Source organism: Gobio gobio (assembly GCF_949357685.1).
Source record: "Gobio gobio genome assembly, chromosome: 20".
Classification (NCBI taxonomy): domain Eukaryota; kingdom Metazoa; phylum Chordata; class Actinopteri; order Cypriniformes; family Gobionidae; genus Gobio; species Gobio gobio.
The window spans coordinates 29,185,670-29,203,506 of record NC_137113.1 but is presented as its reverse complement, the minus strand read 5'-3'; the positions used below and the strand labels follow the sequence as shown (position 1 = coordinate 29,203,506).

Here is a 17,837-nt window from a genome sequence, read left to right as displayed (position 1 = left end):
CAGGCTATAACTGGATGACCACAAGAACTAAGGACTCTGTTACAGTCATTATATATCTCTCTGCATGTGCTAGCTAGCCGAAAACACTAGAGGATTGGAGATGTTTTCCATGATGGAGGAGATTTTAAAACAAAAATTAAAACATTAATATTAACAATATGCTTACTTGTAATAATAAACTGGTTCGTCCCATTGAGTTCAATGTAGTAGTTCTTTGTTAATCCACACACTTGTTGGTAGAGATTCATCCTTTGAGAATAATGAATGTGCTTACATTTCACACAAATGTACCCAATTGATTTGGATTTCCTTTAACATGTTGAATGATGGGACAGATTGATTGATAGTAAAGGCCAATTTATACTTCTGCGTCGAGTGCACGCAGAGGGTACGGCGTACCCTACGCATAGACGCGTTGGATACGCCGTAGCCTGACGCGCACCTCTCCAAAAATGTAACAACGCGTCAATTCTGCGCGGACCGCAAGCGCTGTGATTGGTCTGCCAGAACCCTTCCCTCAGGTCAATAAATAAATAAAAAATCTGCGATAGGAGTGTGTGTGTGTGTGTGTGTCCAGAAATTGGATGATAGTTCCTTACGTCTGCAATAACACAATATTTTGCAGTCCAGCGATTCTTTATGGTAGTAAATAAATACATAGATCCGCTGAATATAGTTTATTTATTTTCTCATTAAAACCAAAGATGTTAATCAGTAATTGTATATCAAGAACAGGGACACATTAGGGTATATTTCGTGAATGAAGTCTCCGCAACAGCAATCGATTGCTCGAGCCACCGCTGCTGAAAACAGCGGCCACGAGCTCTGCATGATTTCACAAACGCATTCCAGCGCCAGATCGCCTTATTTAACTTTACTAATCAACTAGATATGCTTAATTTGTATTAGATACAACAACTCAAGCTGCAAGAAAAGCCGCTCTCTCACTGCTGCTGATAATCCGACATGAATGCACACATTCTACACAACAAACTGCTTCTTCTTCGGCTGTTGTCTTGATTACACCAACATGCCCGAGGACACTGCCTCCTAGCGTCTGCATGTGGAATTGCACATTGACGCAGACAACAGCGCAGAAGTATAAATGCTCACGACGGCGTCGGCTACGCGCGTAGCCTACGGCGTACACTACGGCGTACTCTCGACGCAGAAGTATAAATGGGCCTTAAGCCTCACCAGTGAAGAATTAAGTTGACCAAAAATCAACATTGATTCAATGTTTGTCTTTTCAACACTGAAAAGCATGGAATTATCAACATTGATCCAATATTATTTAGCTTTGAATTTTCAACATTGGTCCACTATTTTGTAGCATTGAATTTTCAACATTGATCCAATATTACTTAGCATTGACATTTCAACCTCAACCAAATTGATGATTCTGATGGAATTTCAACATTGACTCAATGTCACAATGCTATCTGGGATCCGTGCATATATTAGAAAACTTTTTAAAAAAGTGCAGTTTATCTAGTAATTGTTTAAGGCCATGTGGCGATTTCAATAAAGCAACATGCAGCAAGTAATTTAATGTGCTTTTGGGTGCCCCTAAGCAGCCGCTTAGTTCGCTTATGCCTTGGGCCGGCTCTGTCTGAACACATATCCCTCACAGCAGACTGATCTCATGGAATAGCGTATGTATGACACGCCAATTCGCTATGCCATTTTGGCGTGCTATCAAGACGCATAATCGCTTTTTAGCGTGTTTATCAACGCCATTTCATTCTATCCCCCAACACTGCCCCTACCCCTAAACCTACCCATCACACACACACGCACACATACACACACACACTGCCCCTGTCCCTAAACCTACCCATCACAAGAAACATTCTGCATTTTTACATTTTCAAAAAAACATAATTTAGTATGTTTATAAACCATTTACGCGGAATCACACGCCGTAGACATACACGCGGAATCACACGGCGTTGACATACACGAAGAATCACACGGCATAGACATACACGCGGAGATGATGGTTCGTTTCGGCGTACACATACACACGGAATCACACGGCGTAGACATACACGCGGATAGCTCAAAATGCATACAGATAACACGCCATTGGCTTTAGAAAGTGCCGTGTATGTTAACGCAAAGTCATGATGTCATGTTGCTCACAGCCTCGTTTTCATACCTGTCATGGCCGTGATCTGAATAAGGTCTATTGGGCATGCTATCACATTTCACTTCTATCATTTCAGGGTAAATAAGGAAAAAAGTATATGCTGTCATAATGAAACAAGACCACATAATTGTACTAGATGTGAAATTATGTGGAGGAAAAAAAAAACTCTAAACCCCCGAGGGGATTTACACAAACTGAGAAAGTAAGAAATTGTTAGGCTGTGCCCCGCTCTTCCCTTGTCATCTTTTATTATATGTTTGTTTGTGTAGTTTGTCCCACAGATTGTGGTGGCATGCTGTCGTCTGGTGGAGGAGATGGGTTTGGAATATATTGGCATCTACAGAGTGCCAGGGAACAATGCCATGGTGTCTTCTCTTCAGGATCAGCTCAACAAGGGCATGGATATAGACACTACTGAGGAGGTGAGGTGGGAGCAGACAGACAGAGAATGTAAGGATAAATCAGAACAGTAATCACACTGTTTGTTTACAGAGATGGAAAGACCTTAACGTCATCAGCAGTCTTCTGAAATCCTTCTTCAGGAAGCTTCCAGAACCTCTTTTTACAGATGGTATATTCAGTTCAACTCCCTCTTTTAATTCATTCACTCAGAGTTGAGTGGGTGTTGCATACATTTAAAAACACAGCTCACTGCTGCCCTCTACCTGCAGATAAATATAATGATTTCATTGATGCCAACCGTTTAGAGGAAGCAGGAGTCCGCTTAAAGACCATGAGGAAACTTGTATGTACCATAAGTTTATTAATTCAATTTCTGCAAATTTGTATTTGCAGTCTCTTACCAAAGTTTTGTGATGTCCTTGGTTATGTTTCTCTTTTAGATACGTGACCTGCCGGATCACTACTACCATACACTGAAGTTTCTAATCAGTCACCTGAAAAAAGTTGCGGACCATTCAGAGAATAATAAGGTTCATGCTGTACTAGACATACATCTACAATAACAAAAACAAAAAAAATAGTTTCTTCAACTTCTTCCCTTTTGGCCTGGGGACTTTTAGGAAATAAATTATCTGAAAACACATTTTTGCACACACTTTTTACACTAACTACTTTATTTAATTTGTCCATTTAAACAAAGTCCAGCAGCACAGTAAATACATACACTACCATTAAATTTTTTTAAGTTTTGTTAACACTTTATTTTACAGTGTTCTTGTTGCACGGTACATGTAATTGCTATATTAACAGTGGCGTACCGTTGGGTTTAAGTCAAGGCCTTCACTAATGATCAACACACCCCACGCCGCTGCCATAACGTCTTGGTTACGACTGTAACCGTAGTTCCCCGAATAGGGAACGAGACGCTGCGTCACCGCTTTGGGAACGCCCCTGCGTGATTGCGTCGTGAAGCACGTATGTCATCAGTCCAATAGAGAGACGGAACGTCATCGGCGTGGTGACGTCATAGACCCGGAAGCTATAAAGCACACTGGCAAACACACGCCGTTAGCTTCTGAATAATGATGAAACATGACCGGGTGACGCAGCATCTCGTTCCCTATTCGGGGAAATAAGGTTACAGTCGTAACCGAGGCGTTCCCATTCAAGGGAACGTGAGCTGCGTCACCGCTTTGGGAACGAGAATACCCACGCCCCCATAGGAGCCGGAAGTAGTGTGTAGTGTGTACACACAAAGTAGTGTGGTAAGCACCTAAGGCCGCTACGAACACCTTTAATGTGGAAGGAGCTAACCCAGCAGAGAATCTTTCCAGCAGAAACTCCAGCACCGCGCTCCAAGGGCAGTTAAGTGGATCCCACAGGTGAACTCTGCACCATAAGGTGAAGAGTCTCCACTTCAGTGCGTACAGTTTCCTCGTGGAGGGAGCTCTAGAGTGTAGAATGGTCTCAACAACCTCGGCTGAGAGACCAGAACTTATGAACTGGGCCCCCTCAGAGGCCAAGCCCACAGTCTCCACAACTCTGGGCGAGGGTGTACGAAGACACCGCCTGCCTGAGAGAGAAGGTCCCTCCTGAATGGAATCTCCAGGGGAGAGCCATCGAAGAGAGACATGATGTCCGAGAACCATACTCGGCCAGAACGGGGCTACTAACAGTAAACGGGCCCCGTCCCGGCGCACTCTCTCTAGAACTCCCGGAAGCAGAGCAATCGGGGGGAATGTGTACAGGGGCAGCCTGGGCCACTCCTGTACCATAGCGTCCAGTCCGAGAGGAGCTCGAGGTGCTAGGGAGAACCACAGACGACAATGTGTATTCTCGTGAGTGGCTAACAGGTCCACTTGAGCACTGCCAAATCTCTCCCAAAGGAGCTCCACCCCCCGGGCCTCTGCCCTTGCCTCGACAGGATGTCTGCTACCACATTCAACCGCCCAGGAATGTACATAGCCCTCACTGTGAGTAGTTTCGCCTGGGACCAGAGGAGAATAAGGTGCACCAGCTTGTATAACTGGCGAGACCTCATACCCCCCTGATGGTTGATATAAGATGGTTGATATAAGAGACCACCGATGTGCTGTCTGTGCGAACGAGCACATGATGGCCCCTGAGATATGGCAGGAAGTGCTTCAGAGCCTGAAACACTGCCAGCATTTCTAGACAATTTATGTGCCACAAATGATGGTGTTCCTGCCATAAGCCCTGGGCCGAACGACCACTCATGGTCACCCCCCAGCACGTAAGGGAGGTATCCATGCTCAGAGATACCCACTGGTACAGGGCCCCCAGTAACGGGCCTTGGGCCAGAAAGCAAGGGTCCTTCCACATGACCAAGGAGCGACGAAAAGGATTTCCCCTCGGAGAAAAGCCCTTGGCTTTAAGCCACCACTGTAACGGTCTCATGTACAACAGGTCGCACGGAAAGATATTGGATGCTGCTGCCATGAGACCTAGCAGTCTTTGAAACTGTTTTACAGTGAGTGACTGGTCTAGCTTCACCCCTCTCACGGCCGAGCGGATCGACCCTATGCGAGGCTCAGATAAGCGGGCCTGCAGAGACCGAATCCCAACTCACGCCTAAATACGTTATTCTCTGTACTGGAGAAAGAACGCTCTTCTTGGAATTGAGCCTCAGCCCTAACCTCCTCATGTGCGCGAAAACAACATTGCGATGTTGAAACGCGAGACGAGCTGACTGTGCTAGGATCCCCTGCATACGCAAGGGGACTAACGCCGCGTCCACACACTTCGTGAACGTGCGGGGTGAAAGTGCTAGACCAAAGGGAAGCACCCGATATTGGTACGCTAAAACAAAAGGTTAAAAAACAGTTACAACCATTTGAAGAGTACATTTTTTAACTGGCGCTATAGAATTGGTCTTGGAGACACCAACATTGGTGGTGGCACTATAGAATTGGGCCTAGAGACCCCAAAGTTGGTCAGATGACTATTATTACCATCACTACAAGTGTACCAATTTTCATAATTTTCCTACTTGGTGGTTGGATGGTTCACCCAAAAATGAAAATTCTGTCATCATTTACTCATGCTCAAGCTCAAAACCTGTATGAATTTCTTTCTTCTGCTGAACACAAAGGAAGATATTATATATATATATGATATATGGTAGTCAATGGCTGCCGAAATTCTGCTTGGCTACAAACATTCTTTCAAATATCTTCAAATATCTATCTGTGTTCAGGCAAGTCAAGTTCCTCCACACCAAACTCGCTCATCCATGTCTTTATGGTCCTTGTTTTGTCCACTGGTGCGCAGTGATGTTGGAACAAGAAGGGTCCATCCCCAAACTGTTCCCACAAATTTGAGAGCATGAAATCTACCAAAATGTCTTGCTATGCTGAAGCTTGCTGTTGTTCCCAATTGCTTCCACTTTATAGTGGTTATAATACCACTAACAGTTGACCGTGGAATATTTAGTAGTGAGGAAATTTCACAAATGGACCTATCACGGTTCCATACTTGAATTCACTGAGCTCCTGAGAGCGACCCATTCTTTCACAAATGTTTGTAGAAGCTGTCTGCATGCCTAGGTGCTTGATTTTATACACCTGTGGCCATGGAAGTGATTGGAACACCTGAATTCAATCATTTTGAGGCGTGTCCTCTGAATAATCTAAACAAAAATATTATTTTTACCTTAACTTTTCTTTGTTTTCTTCACACATCACGTCTCATTCTTCATCCCAAGCATGTTTTTAGTGATGCCATCAGACGCAGTCAGACTGAAAAACTGAAATAATCAAAAATAAATTAAGACGTCATGTTTAAAGTTTAAAGATCTTTAAATGTCATTTTTATATAGTTAAAAACAAGAAATATGAAATCTGTTAGTTTTAATAATAATCAATCCCTGATACATAAAAGTGCCTGAAGTTGAAGAAACACCCATACATTCAGGAGTCATTTCTGATAAAACTGACTCTCCTTGCTCTCCAGATGGAGCCTAGAAATCTGGCCCTGGTGTTTGGCCCCACACTGGTGCGGACCTCAGAAGACAACATGACCGACATGGTCACTCACATGCCAGACCGCTACAAGATTACAGAGACTCTTATTTTGCATGTATGTCCTATTTATTAAAATTCCTGTTTTCCTATTCTGTATCCTAAAGAAAAAAATGTAATCGACTTTTTTAACTAAGAGATGAATCTGAGTTATTTACTTTTTTCAACATTATGCAGCAAATGCTGCTGATGAAGCTGAACTTGTATTGAACCTGTAACAGTCCCTCAATGTTAGCAGAGTTAACATAAGAAAAGATATCCTGTCATTAAGTACTTTTTATTTGTTGCAGCATACATGGTTCTTCAGTGATGAGCAGGATGAGGATGAGAAGGTACAGACTGCCTTTTTAAACTATTGTAAAGATTTATAAAAGGGTTAGTTCACCCAAAAATGAAAATTCTGTCATTAATTACTCACCCTCATGTCGTTCGACACCCGTAAGACCTCCGTTCATCTTCAGACACAAATGAAGATATTTTAGTGTAAATCTGATGGCTCTGAAAGGCCTCCATTGGCACAATGCACTTTACACTCTCAAGACCCATAAAAGGTACTAAAGACGTCGTTACAAAGTCCATCTCACTACAGTGGTTCTACAATAACTTTATGAATCGGCGAGAATAGTTTTTGTGCGCAAAAAAACCCTAAATAACGAGTTGATTCATGATTCGGATCGCGTGTCAAACTGCTGAAATTTGGCGATCCAAACTGCTGATTCGACTCACTGATTCATAACGCTTCGAAGCTTCATGAGGCTGTGTTTAGAAATCATCATCACGATATAAGTCGTTATTTAGGGTTTTTTTGCTCACAAAAACTATTCTCGCCGATTCATAAAGTTATTGTAGAACCACTGTAGTGAGATGGACTTTGTAACGACGTCTTTAGTACCTTCTAAGGGTCTTGAGAGTGAACCGTGCCATTGTGCCAATGGAGGCCTTTCAGAGCCATCAGATTTACACTAAAATATCTTCATTTGTGTCTGAAGATCAACGGAGGTCTGACGGGTGTCGAACGACATGAGGGTAAGTAATCAATGACAGAATTTTCATTTTTTGGGTGAACTAACCCTTTAATTAAAGTGGTCAGAATGGACAGAGAACTTCAAAACTCAAATATCAGCCAACATCCATCTGTTGATGTTTTTTTTCTGCAGACACCAGAGGACCAGCAGAACATACAGCCTGTTCCGAATATCGACCACCTCCTGTCTAACATTGGCAGGACGGTGCTGCTCGGAGACTCCTCAGGTGAGAGATACTGATGATGAGCTTGTTCGCACAGGTGTAAGTTTATCTGTAAAGAAACAAGCTGAGATGTAAAACGCTTGTTTCTAACACGCTTCATGAAATCCTCCTTGTCATTTGTTTTTTTTTCTAACTGGTAGATGGTTTTCACTATAATATGTATTTACACTTCCCTTAAAAAAAACTCTTACTACACCTGCTCTCTCTGTGTCTCTTTCCATTCATATCCTCTTCTTCTTTTCACCTTTCTCGCTCTTTCTTTTTGGATACTCTCTGCATCATTCTTCTAGCTGAGCCAATGGATCAAAGTTTGCGGTAGGCGAAGGAATAGTTTTTTTATTTTGCACTGTATTTTTTTCTCATCTGCTGCAGGTTATACTTTTTTTTTTTCATATTCTGATATTCAATTCTGTTATCTTGTACTTGTTATTCGACCATTTTAAACAAAGAAACAGCATATATTCTTTCAGAAGTGTTTTTAGCTCTTAAAGGTGAAGTGTGTATTTTTCAAATGTTAAATTATATTCTCCTCTCCAAGTTAAAGATGCAAAACACAAATACAAGTAGGTTGTAAATATGTGGGCTGTTAAATGCTCTGTATGGTTACATGTTGGTTGTAGTAAAAAGGCAAGCAAAAATCTAAGATTAAGGCTGGACTATCTATCCTAATCAATTAGGGCCATTTTTTCCCAACCCTGTTCCTGGAGGCACACCAACACTACTACGTGTGCGTCTCAAACAGCTCCCTAGTTCAGTAGTCAGGGCACTGATCAGCGAGTCGGCCATTGTAAGGGCTGTCTCAATCGCAGAATCCTTCCAGCACACTGAAACATTCACTCCCTAAAGAGTGAACTGCAAATCCCAGGGTGCATTGATTCTCACTATTTTCCCTTAACGGAAGTTCTGCAGCGTGAAACTTAAATCACGTGACTCACCACACATAACGACACGCAATATGTTTTTAAAAATAAAAAAAACATAATTGTATTATATTTCAGCATAAACATTCAGTACATTGAACACAATCTATAGCTAACATTCATAATTTATCTATGGCTGAAATGTTGCACGTGTATGTAACAAGCAAAGTATTTCTCATAATGTACTTTAAATAACATTACAAGTAATGTCAGACAGATATCAGGGGGGTATTCCAAAAAGCAGGTTATGTGACATATGTAACCGGCCTAAATCTGCCCACTGTTATGATCTGCGTTGTGTTGGTTTATTCAGAGAAGACACCGGACACTGGAACTGCTGCTCATGGAGAATTTATTTTCATTGAGGAAGTAGATGGTACTCTCCTCAGCATGCTCAAAGGAGTCTGGATGGATTAAACAAAATACAGCAACAATGTGTTCACTCTGTGATTCAATCACCTCTCCTCAGCGCGCTCAAAGCAAACTGAGCACACATCACAATGATAATGACATCAAAATTACTGTGTGTGAAACATGTTACATACAATGGCAAAATTAATTGTCACAAGCATTTACACCAAACATACATTACATTCTCCTGCAGCTATTTTTAAGTCAATCACAAATTAGTAAAGAAACAAACTGATACAAAATGAAAACATTAGGACATTTAACAGAAATAAAACATACCTGGATGGATTAAACAAAATACAGCAACAATGTGTTCACTCTGTGATTCAATCACCTCTCCTCAGCGCGCTCAAAGCAAACTGAGCACACATCACAATGATAATGACATCAAAATTACTGTGTGTGAAACATGTTACATACAATGGCAAAATTAATTGTCACAAGCATTTACACCAAACATACATTACATTCTCCTGCAGCTATTTTTAAGTCAATCACAAATTAGTAAAGAAACAAACTGATACAAAATGAAAACATTAGGACATTTAACAGAAATAAAACATACCTGGATGGATTAAACAAAATACAGCAACAATGTGTTCACTCTGTGATTCAATCACCTGCACAAATCAAATACCAGTAAATGAATCAGTAAAATTCACTGCGTTCTATTTACGCACACACATACTCAAATTGCTGTTCTCAGTAATAAAACTATCAAATCCTATCCATCCATTCATAAAACACTTCCTACAACACTTATAACAGTCTTAACAATAATATTACAGCATATTATAAACTTAATCACATTGAGGATAACTTTTATACTCTTATATAAGAAAAGCACCTCTAATTGCTTACCTCTCCTCAGCGCGCTCAAAGCAAACTGAGGACGCAGCACGAGGTGAGCGGCAATGACGTCACGACGTCAACAAAAAAAAGATCGCAAAACTCTTTAACCAAATGAATACTAATGATGTCAAAAACCAAATTATAGCCTTTCCTTGGACACCGTTATATAAAGTAAATAAACTAAAATTGACAGGAAGGATTATTGGTGAAATACATGAATTCTCAATGAATATTCACTCATATTAACATCCGTCACACATACCCGGGTGTGTTTAAGAGTAAACAAGCGGATAACCTCAACTTTCGGTTCCAACAACGGTAGCCATAACAACTCCGGAGCAGGTTATGTTCCAGGGTTAGTTTGCTTAAGAGGTATTCAGATGCGTGTTATGTAATTAATATAGTAAAATATTTTTTTCCTGTAAAATTATTAATTTCTTTTTATTGTAATTAAGAATTATTTTTACAGAATATCCCCATCCCAACATTCAAACCCCTTACATCTGAAAAAAATGGCGTGAAGAAGAAAAATAAATAAATAAAATAACTAAATAAATAAATAAATAAATAAATAAATAAATAAATAAATAAATAAATAAATAAATAAATAATAATAATAATAATAATAATAATAAGTAAAATAAAAATACTGTCATCAATGCATTTTCTTTGCGAAGGACACTTTTGTACAAAAGGTAACAGGAGCAGGTTACATTTATGTTAACTCGCCATACAAGTCTCTATGATCCGTCTTATTTGCATATCTAAATACAATGTAATACTTCTCCATCTTTGCAAAAATATATCCATCTTCATTTGTAGGCATGTAGTATTTTTTTCCATTATGTAGACCTGTTTCAGTCTCTGAGTACATTGAACCAAACTTCTTCCTTCCAATGTTATCAGTTTTTTCGCTATCAATAGCAATATTCGCAGTACATACTGTATCTCTTTTCCTCATTATAATTTTTTTTGGACAATGCTCCCAACAAACACACCACTGGTTCTCTTTCATTGGTTCACTCGACGCTGCGTCACTTTAATGACGTAATGGGACGCCCTCTGGGTGTGCCGATTGTCTGAAGCCCTTATAGAATCACGGCAATTGATTGGCTGATGGCGCGCACGTCGCCCCACCTGACGTAGTCACCTATATTAGCGCGCGCGCGCCATCTGCTCCTCAGATTTCTCTGCCTTCACGAAGCGGCCATTTCATGCCCTTCGGTTCTCGATTTTTCTGGCCCAAAATTCTAGGATTCAGTCGATATTTACCTCAGCACTTCAGCGACCGCGGATTGTGGAACTTTGTTCTCCTTGTGGTGAAGTGCTATGGAATTCCGACGTTGCCCACCGCCGTGCACTCGCTTCATCGCGATCGACGATCCCCACAGTAAGTGTGTTAAATGTCTGGGATTTCCTCACGCACGCGACGCGGTTCAGGGGTTCTCTAACTGTAAATACTGCGATAACCTCCTTCTCAAAACCCTCCGCTCGAGGCTCGCGGTTTTTGAGAGGGAGTCATCCATTTTTCCCCGTCGCGCTCCCGAGGCCGCGCAGGCCTCTCTTGGATCCTGGGGTTCGGATGTAGAGCTCGAGGATGTGGAGTGCGAGGAGACGGGCCTCGCCCTTTCTCTCCCTCTCTCCCCCGAGCACGTGCGCGGGACTCCGCCTGTGGAATACTCGCATGATTATCTCTGTCCCAGCCCGGAGGCACACGATGCGGTTTCCTTCGGACTGGAGGATGTCATTTTCACTGCAGCATCCGACTTCGAGGATTTCGGTGCTGCAAATACTGACGACGCTCTCCCGCCAAGCGGCCAGGAAGCGCGGCCATCAGCGGTATGACGAGCTCGTGGATGTACTCGCGCGCGCTACACAGAAGCTTGCGATCGAGTGGCCAGATGAACCCCGCGAAGCTCAATCTTCTCGGTTGGATGAGAGATTCCTCAGCGGCCCTAATTCTAGGCCTCCGCGGAGGAAGCTACCATTCTTCAGTGATCTACACAGTGAGATTTCCAGATCCTGGAAGCAGCCGTTCTCAGCCCGCCTAACTAACGCGGCAGCCGCTGATTTCACCAACCTCGTGGGTTTTGAGGAACAGGGCTATTCCGCCCGGTAGATTCCCGCGGTAGAGGACACGCTGGCCACTCACCTCGCGCCATCTTCAGCTCCCTCGTGGAAGTCCCGCCCCCTTCTTCCCACTAAGCCGTGTAGGACCACTTCTGCCCTCATTGGCAAATCCTACATGGCGGCTGGTCAAGCTGGCATGGCCCTTCATACAATGGCCATTCTCCAGGCCTATCAGGCGGATGTATTGAAGGAAATGGAGGAGGGCACCGGTTTGACACCGGAAGCAGTGAAGGAGCTTCGCAAAGCCACGGATTCGGCGTTACGGGCTACTAAACACACAGCTCGCGCTGTAGGACGCTCTATGGCGGGCGCGGTGGCGGCGGAGCGCCACCTATGGCTCAATCTCACTGAGATTCGCGATAAGGAAAAAGTTTTCCTTATGGATGCTCCGATTTCTCAGTCCGGATTGTTTGGGGAGGCGGTTAATACTGTGGTTGAGAAGTTCAGATCTGCAAAATCTCAGTCTGCCGCTCTTAAGCAGTTCATGCCGAGGAGAGCGAGGTACGCTCCTTCCCCCTCCCCCTCTCAGTCCAGAGATCGCCCCTCTTTCAGAAGGGAGTTTACCGCCAGGAGGAGCGACCAGAGTCATCCTCCACCCACCACGGTCTGGGGAGCTCGCGGTCGTCCATTTCCCCGTCAACGTCCTCACAGACGTATCGACCCAAAGTGGCCCAGCAAACTTTCTGCTTCGGCCACTTCGAGTCGCTCCTGACCCTCTGGTCAGAAAAAGGGGAGCTGCAGTTCACGACCGGGGCTGGGTCAGACCGCGCAAGCGTTTCTGCCCGCCCCCCACCAGCTCTCCCTATCCAGCTCTGTCATTTCCGCCGCCCAGCGCGCTTCGGAATACAGAACCGACTCTATCCTCGCCTTTTTCCGGCGCTGAAGGAAGGAGACGCTGTTTGCTTTCTCCCCTCACGTCTGATTGGCTCACCATCCGCCGCTCGTCCAGACGGAGACACATCCGGTCTTCTCCGGGAACCAGAGCGGCCCAGCCTTCCACTGCCTACTCCGCACCAGGACGCCACGTGCCCTCCTCTGCGGATGGCCACAACCCCCTCAGAGGTCCAGCTCGACACCCTATCTCAGGTATGTCCACCGCACCTCATCATACCTCCCACTTTGTCAAATTTCTTCCACGAGTGGAAGCTTTTGCCAGGGATATCATCCTGGATCCTCCGCACGATTCAGTCGGGCTAAACGCTTCAGTTCTGTCGCAACCCTCCTCGCTTCGACGGGGTCGCTCAAATGGTAGTAAACAGCACCTCTCAGGCTTCTGTACTACAACAAGAGCTCTCTTCTCTCAATAGAGGAAGTTCCGGCAACAGAGGAGAAATGTGGCTTCTTCAGCCGTTATTTCCTTGTTCCGAAGAAAGACGGCGGTCTGCGTCCCATCCTGGACCTCCGCCGCCTGAACTTCACCCTCTACAAAGGGAAGTTCAAGATGCTAACGCTAAAGACTATCTTGTCTCAGATACGTGCGGAGGACTGGTTTGTCACTATATACCTGAGAGATGCTTACTTCCATATTCAGGTTGTCAGACGACACAGGAAGTTTCTCAGGTTCGCCTTCAAAGGGAAGGCTTATCAATACAAAGTCCTTCTCTTCGGCCTTGCCCTGGCACCAAGGACGTTCACGAAGTGTATGGATGCTGCTCTGGCCCCGCTGAGGCTCCAGGGCATCCGTATTCTCAATTACCTGGACGACTGCCTCATTCTGGCCCACTCCAGGGAGTTAGCCTGTCATCACAGAGATGTCGTTCTTCGACACGTTCAATCTCTTGGCTTGAGAGTGAACACCGACAAGAGCGTTCTTACTCCGTCTCAGCAGACCACCTTCTTAGGTGTTCGTCTGGATTCCGTTCCGATGCAGGCCCGTTTGGCCCCTGCTCGGATTTCCAGTATCACAACATGCTTGGTCCGCTTCAGGCTAGGCCATCATGTTTCTGTGGGTACGTGTCGCAGGCTCCTGGGTCTCATGGCCGCAGCTTCCCCGGTGCTTCCCCTGGGACTGCTCCATATGAGGCCCTTCCTCTGGTGGATGAAACGCTCAGGGGCTCGGTCAACAGGATCGGCCCTTCGCCTATTGAAGGTGTCACGCGGTTGCTTTCGTGCCTATCAATGTGGCGAGACCCTCTTTTTCTTCAGAAAGGGGTCAAGATGGGGGCTGTTTTCCGTCGCCAAATGGTTACGACGGACGCCCCTCTTACCGGCTGGGGTGCGGTATTCGAGGGCAGACCAGCTATGGGGATCTGGGAGGGGGAAGTTCTCTCCTGGCACATAAATTGCCTGGAGTTGAGAGCGGTATCCCTGGCCCTTCAGCATTTTCTCCCCTCACTCAGGGGGCATCATGTCATTGTCAGGACCGACAACATGGCAGTGGTGTGCTGTACAGTACAGTGAAAAAGTACAGTGTACAGTACAGTGAAAAAGTACAGTGAAAAAGCGGCTGCAGAGGAAGTTACAGCAGCAGCTTGAGAAGATTCAAGTAAATTGATAGAGTATTGTGTGAGCAATGGAGTCCACACCCTCACTCAAGACCAGATCGTATTTATCGTGTTCACGATCAGGCAGCTCCTCTACAAATGCTGCTGCTGCTATGGCGAGAGCAAAAGCTGAAGCAGCCAAGGCACGTTTATTGTATGCAGATGAGGAGGAAAAAATAAAAGTGGAGAAAGCCAAATTTTAGGCAAAAATGGATAAAATGGTGTTAGAGAGAGAAACTGCTGCAGCAGTAGCCGAAGCAGAGGCTCTAGAAGCAGCTGTTGACACCAGCGTCCATAGTAAACATGATCCTCCACTGGAAACAGCTCCTGTTGATGTTATGCAGCGGACATGTGAATACGTTGAGCAGATGAATCTACATGCAGTCACAGAATCAGCATCAAAAGCAGAGCCACTCCCTCAAGACGAGACCATACAGCCTCACACAGAGTTACCAGTAAGAAATTCTGTTTCTGCTATACGTTTCAAGGCAGAGAGTTGCTCAGACGACGCTGAATTTGATCACATGCGACCAAGGAAAGATTCTGCTCAACCATCACAACTCACAGCAGGCACATATCATCCTTCTGATAACATGACAGATGATAACCAGCGCAGAAGGCACACACGTTTCACCCAGTGCAGCACACTGCCTCTCACAATGGCAAGTCCAACACCTCAGCCTTCCCAACAAGACAAGACAGACATTTCAGACTTTGTCAGATATTTTGCTCGCCGTGAACTTGTTAACACTGGTTTAATACAGTTCAATGACCAACCAGAAAGCTTCAGAGCCTGGCAACGGTCCTTTCAAAATGCTGTAAGTGGTTTGAACTTGACACCTAGTGAAGAAATGGACTTGTTAGTCAAATGGTTGGGAAAAGAATCAGCTGAACACGCTAGACGCATGAGGTCAGTACACATTAATCAACCATCGAGGGGTCTTGACATGATATGGACTAGACTGGAAGAGTGTTATGGTGCTCCAGAGGTCATCGAAAGAGCTCTTTTCAAGCGTGTTGAAAATTTTCCGCGAATTTCAAGCAGAGATTATGCAAAGCTTCACGAATTGAGTGATCTTCTAATGGAAATTAAATGGCATCAATCCCATAGTTCAGAAGCTGCCATTTAATCTACAAGAAAAGTGGCTGTCTCATGGATCTGCTTACAAGGAGAGGTATGCTGTATCATTTCCCCCCTTCGAGGTCTTGGTTGACTTTATAAGTCAGCAGGCTAGAATAAGGAATGACCCTGGGTTCAATTTTTCTAATCAAACAGATTCACTTTATAAAGCAGACAAGGTCAGTTGGAGGCCAAGCAAATCAAGAGAAGTCTCAGTTAACAAGATAAATGTGTCTTCCCCTCTAAATTTTGACACTGACAGAGATGAACGGAAAACTGAGGATGCTGAAAGACTTTGTCCCATTCACAAAAGACCTCACTTGTTAAGGAAATGTCGTTCTTTCCGTGAGAAGCCTTTGGAGGAACGTTTTGCTTTTTTGAAAGAAAAGAGAATCTGTTTCAAGTGTTGTTTAGCCACAACTCACACAGCCAAGTACTGCAGATTTGTGACCAAATGTTCTGAGTGTGGAAGTGAGAAACACATTTCTGCGCTACACCCAGGCCCAGCTCCAAAGGCTCAAGAAGCAGCCTCCTCATCACAGCATGGCGGGGAGGAAGTTTCCATGCCTCCAACAGAAGTGGAAGCTCACTGTACTGAAGTTTGCAGAGGTGACCTCAGTAATAAGTCATGTTCAAAAATCAGCTTGGTGAAAGTCTATCCCAAAAGCCAGCCTGAGAAAGCACTGAAAGTCTATGTGATCCTTGATGAGCAGAGCAATAGGTCATTAGCTCGTTCTGAATTCTTTGATGCCTTCAAAGAAAATGGCTCAGCTTCTCCGTATACCCTTAGAACTTGTTCTGGAGTGACAGAGACTGTTGGTCGAAAAGCATCTGGCTACCAAATCGAGTCTGTAGATGGAAAGGTAATCCTCTCCCTTCCAAGTTTGCTAGAGTGTAACAACATTCCGGACAATAGGGCAGAGATTCCCACACCCAGTGCTGCTCTCTATCACTCTCACTTGAAGCCTATAGCTCCACTCATACCAGAGTTAGACCCAGATGCTCCTATCATGATTCTTCTGGGTCGTGACATTATCAGAGTACATAAGGTTCGCAGACAGGTAAACGGTCCTCATGATGCTCCTTATGCACAGAAGCTTGACCTAGGATGGGTGATAGTTGGCAATGTTTGTCTGAACGGCATTCACAAGTCTACCACAGTGAGTACATTCTTCACCAACACAAAAGAGCAACGCCCATCCATCTTTGATCCCTGTCCTAATGTTTTTTATGTGAAAGAGAGAAACAGGAACGATTGTAGACATTACAATGGGATGTGTTGTGTGGAGCAACTTGTTAACAATCACAAAGGAGATCAGTTTGGTCGAGAAGTGTTTAAGGTTACCTGTGATGACAACAAAGTAGCCCCATCTATCAATGACCTGTCGTTCCTTCACATTATGGAACAAGAGCTGGATAAAGACGAAAGCAACAGCTGGGTAGCACCATTACCTTTCAAAGCTCCAAGGTGCAGACTACCTAACAACAGATGTCAAGCCATGAAAAGGTTGTCAGCCTTGAGACGTAATCTAGAGAGAAATCCAGAGATGAAACAGCACTTCTTTACCTTTATGGGCAAAGTTTTTAGTAACAAACATGCTGAAGAAGCTCCCCCTCTCATGGAAGGAGAAGAGTGCTGGTATTTGCCTCTCTTTGGGGTATATCACCCTAAAAAACCCGGGAATATAAGAGTTGTTTTTGATTCCAGTGCCCGTCATGAGGATGTCTCGCTGAATGATGTTCTTTTATCTGGACCAGACCTGAACAACACCCTTCTTGGGGTGCTTACACGGTTTCGCAAGGAAGCAGTGGCCATAACAGCTGACATTGAACAAATGTTCTACTGTTTCTTAGTGAGAGAGGATGACCGCAATTTCCTAAGGTTCTTGTGGTTCCGTAATAATGACCTATCTGAAGACATCATTGAGTACCGCATGCGGGTCCATGTTTTTGGAAACAGTCCATCTCCTGCTGTAGCCATCTATTGTCTCCGGCAGTCTGTTAAAGATGGTGACCCTGAGGTGATGAACTTTGTGAACCGTGACTTCTATGTCGACGATGGTTTGAAGTCTCTTCCTA

General features: G+C 44.3%; 1 protein-coding gene across 2 annotated transcripts in view; it reads left to right on the top strand.

Moving 5' to 3' along the window:
* Positions 1-17,837, top strand: part of arhgap23b (Rho GTPase activating protein 23b) — a 331,034-nt gene that overhangs the window by 275,419 nt on the left and 37,778 nt on the right. For both annotated transcript variants that reach the window (XM_079846080.1, XM_079846081.1), the window contains 7 exons: positions 2,422-2,574; positions 2,645-2,723; positions 2,824-2,897; positions 2,995-3,084; positions 6,527-6,652; positions 6,885-6,926; positions 7,752-7,845. In XM_079846080.1, coding sequence (XP_079702206.1) covers positions 2,422-2,574; positions 2,645-2,723; positions 2,824-2,897; positions 2,995-3,084; positions 6,527-6,652; positions 6,885-6,926; positions 7,752-7,845 — 658 coding nt within the window. The remainder of the gene's footprint in view (positions 1-2,421; positions 2,575-2,644; positions 2,724-2,823; positions 2,898-2,994; positions 3,085-6,526; positions 6,653-6,884; positions 6,927-7,751; positions 7,846-17,837) is intronic.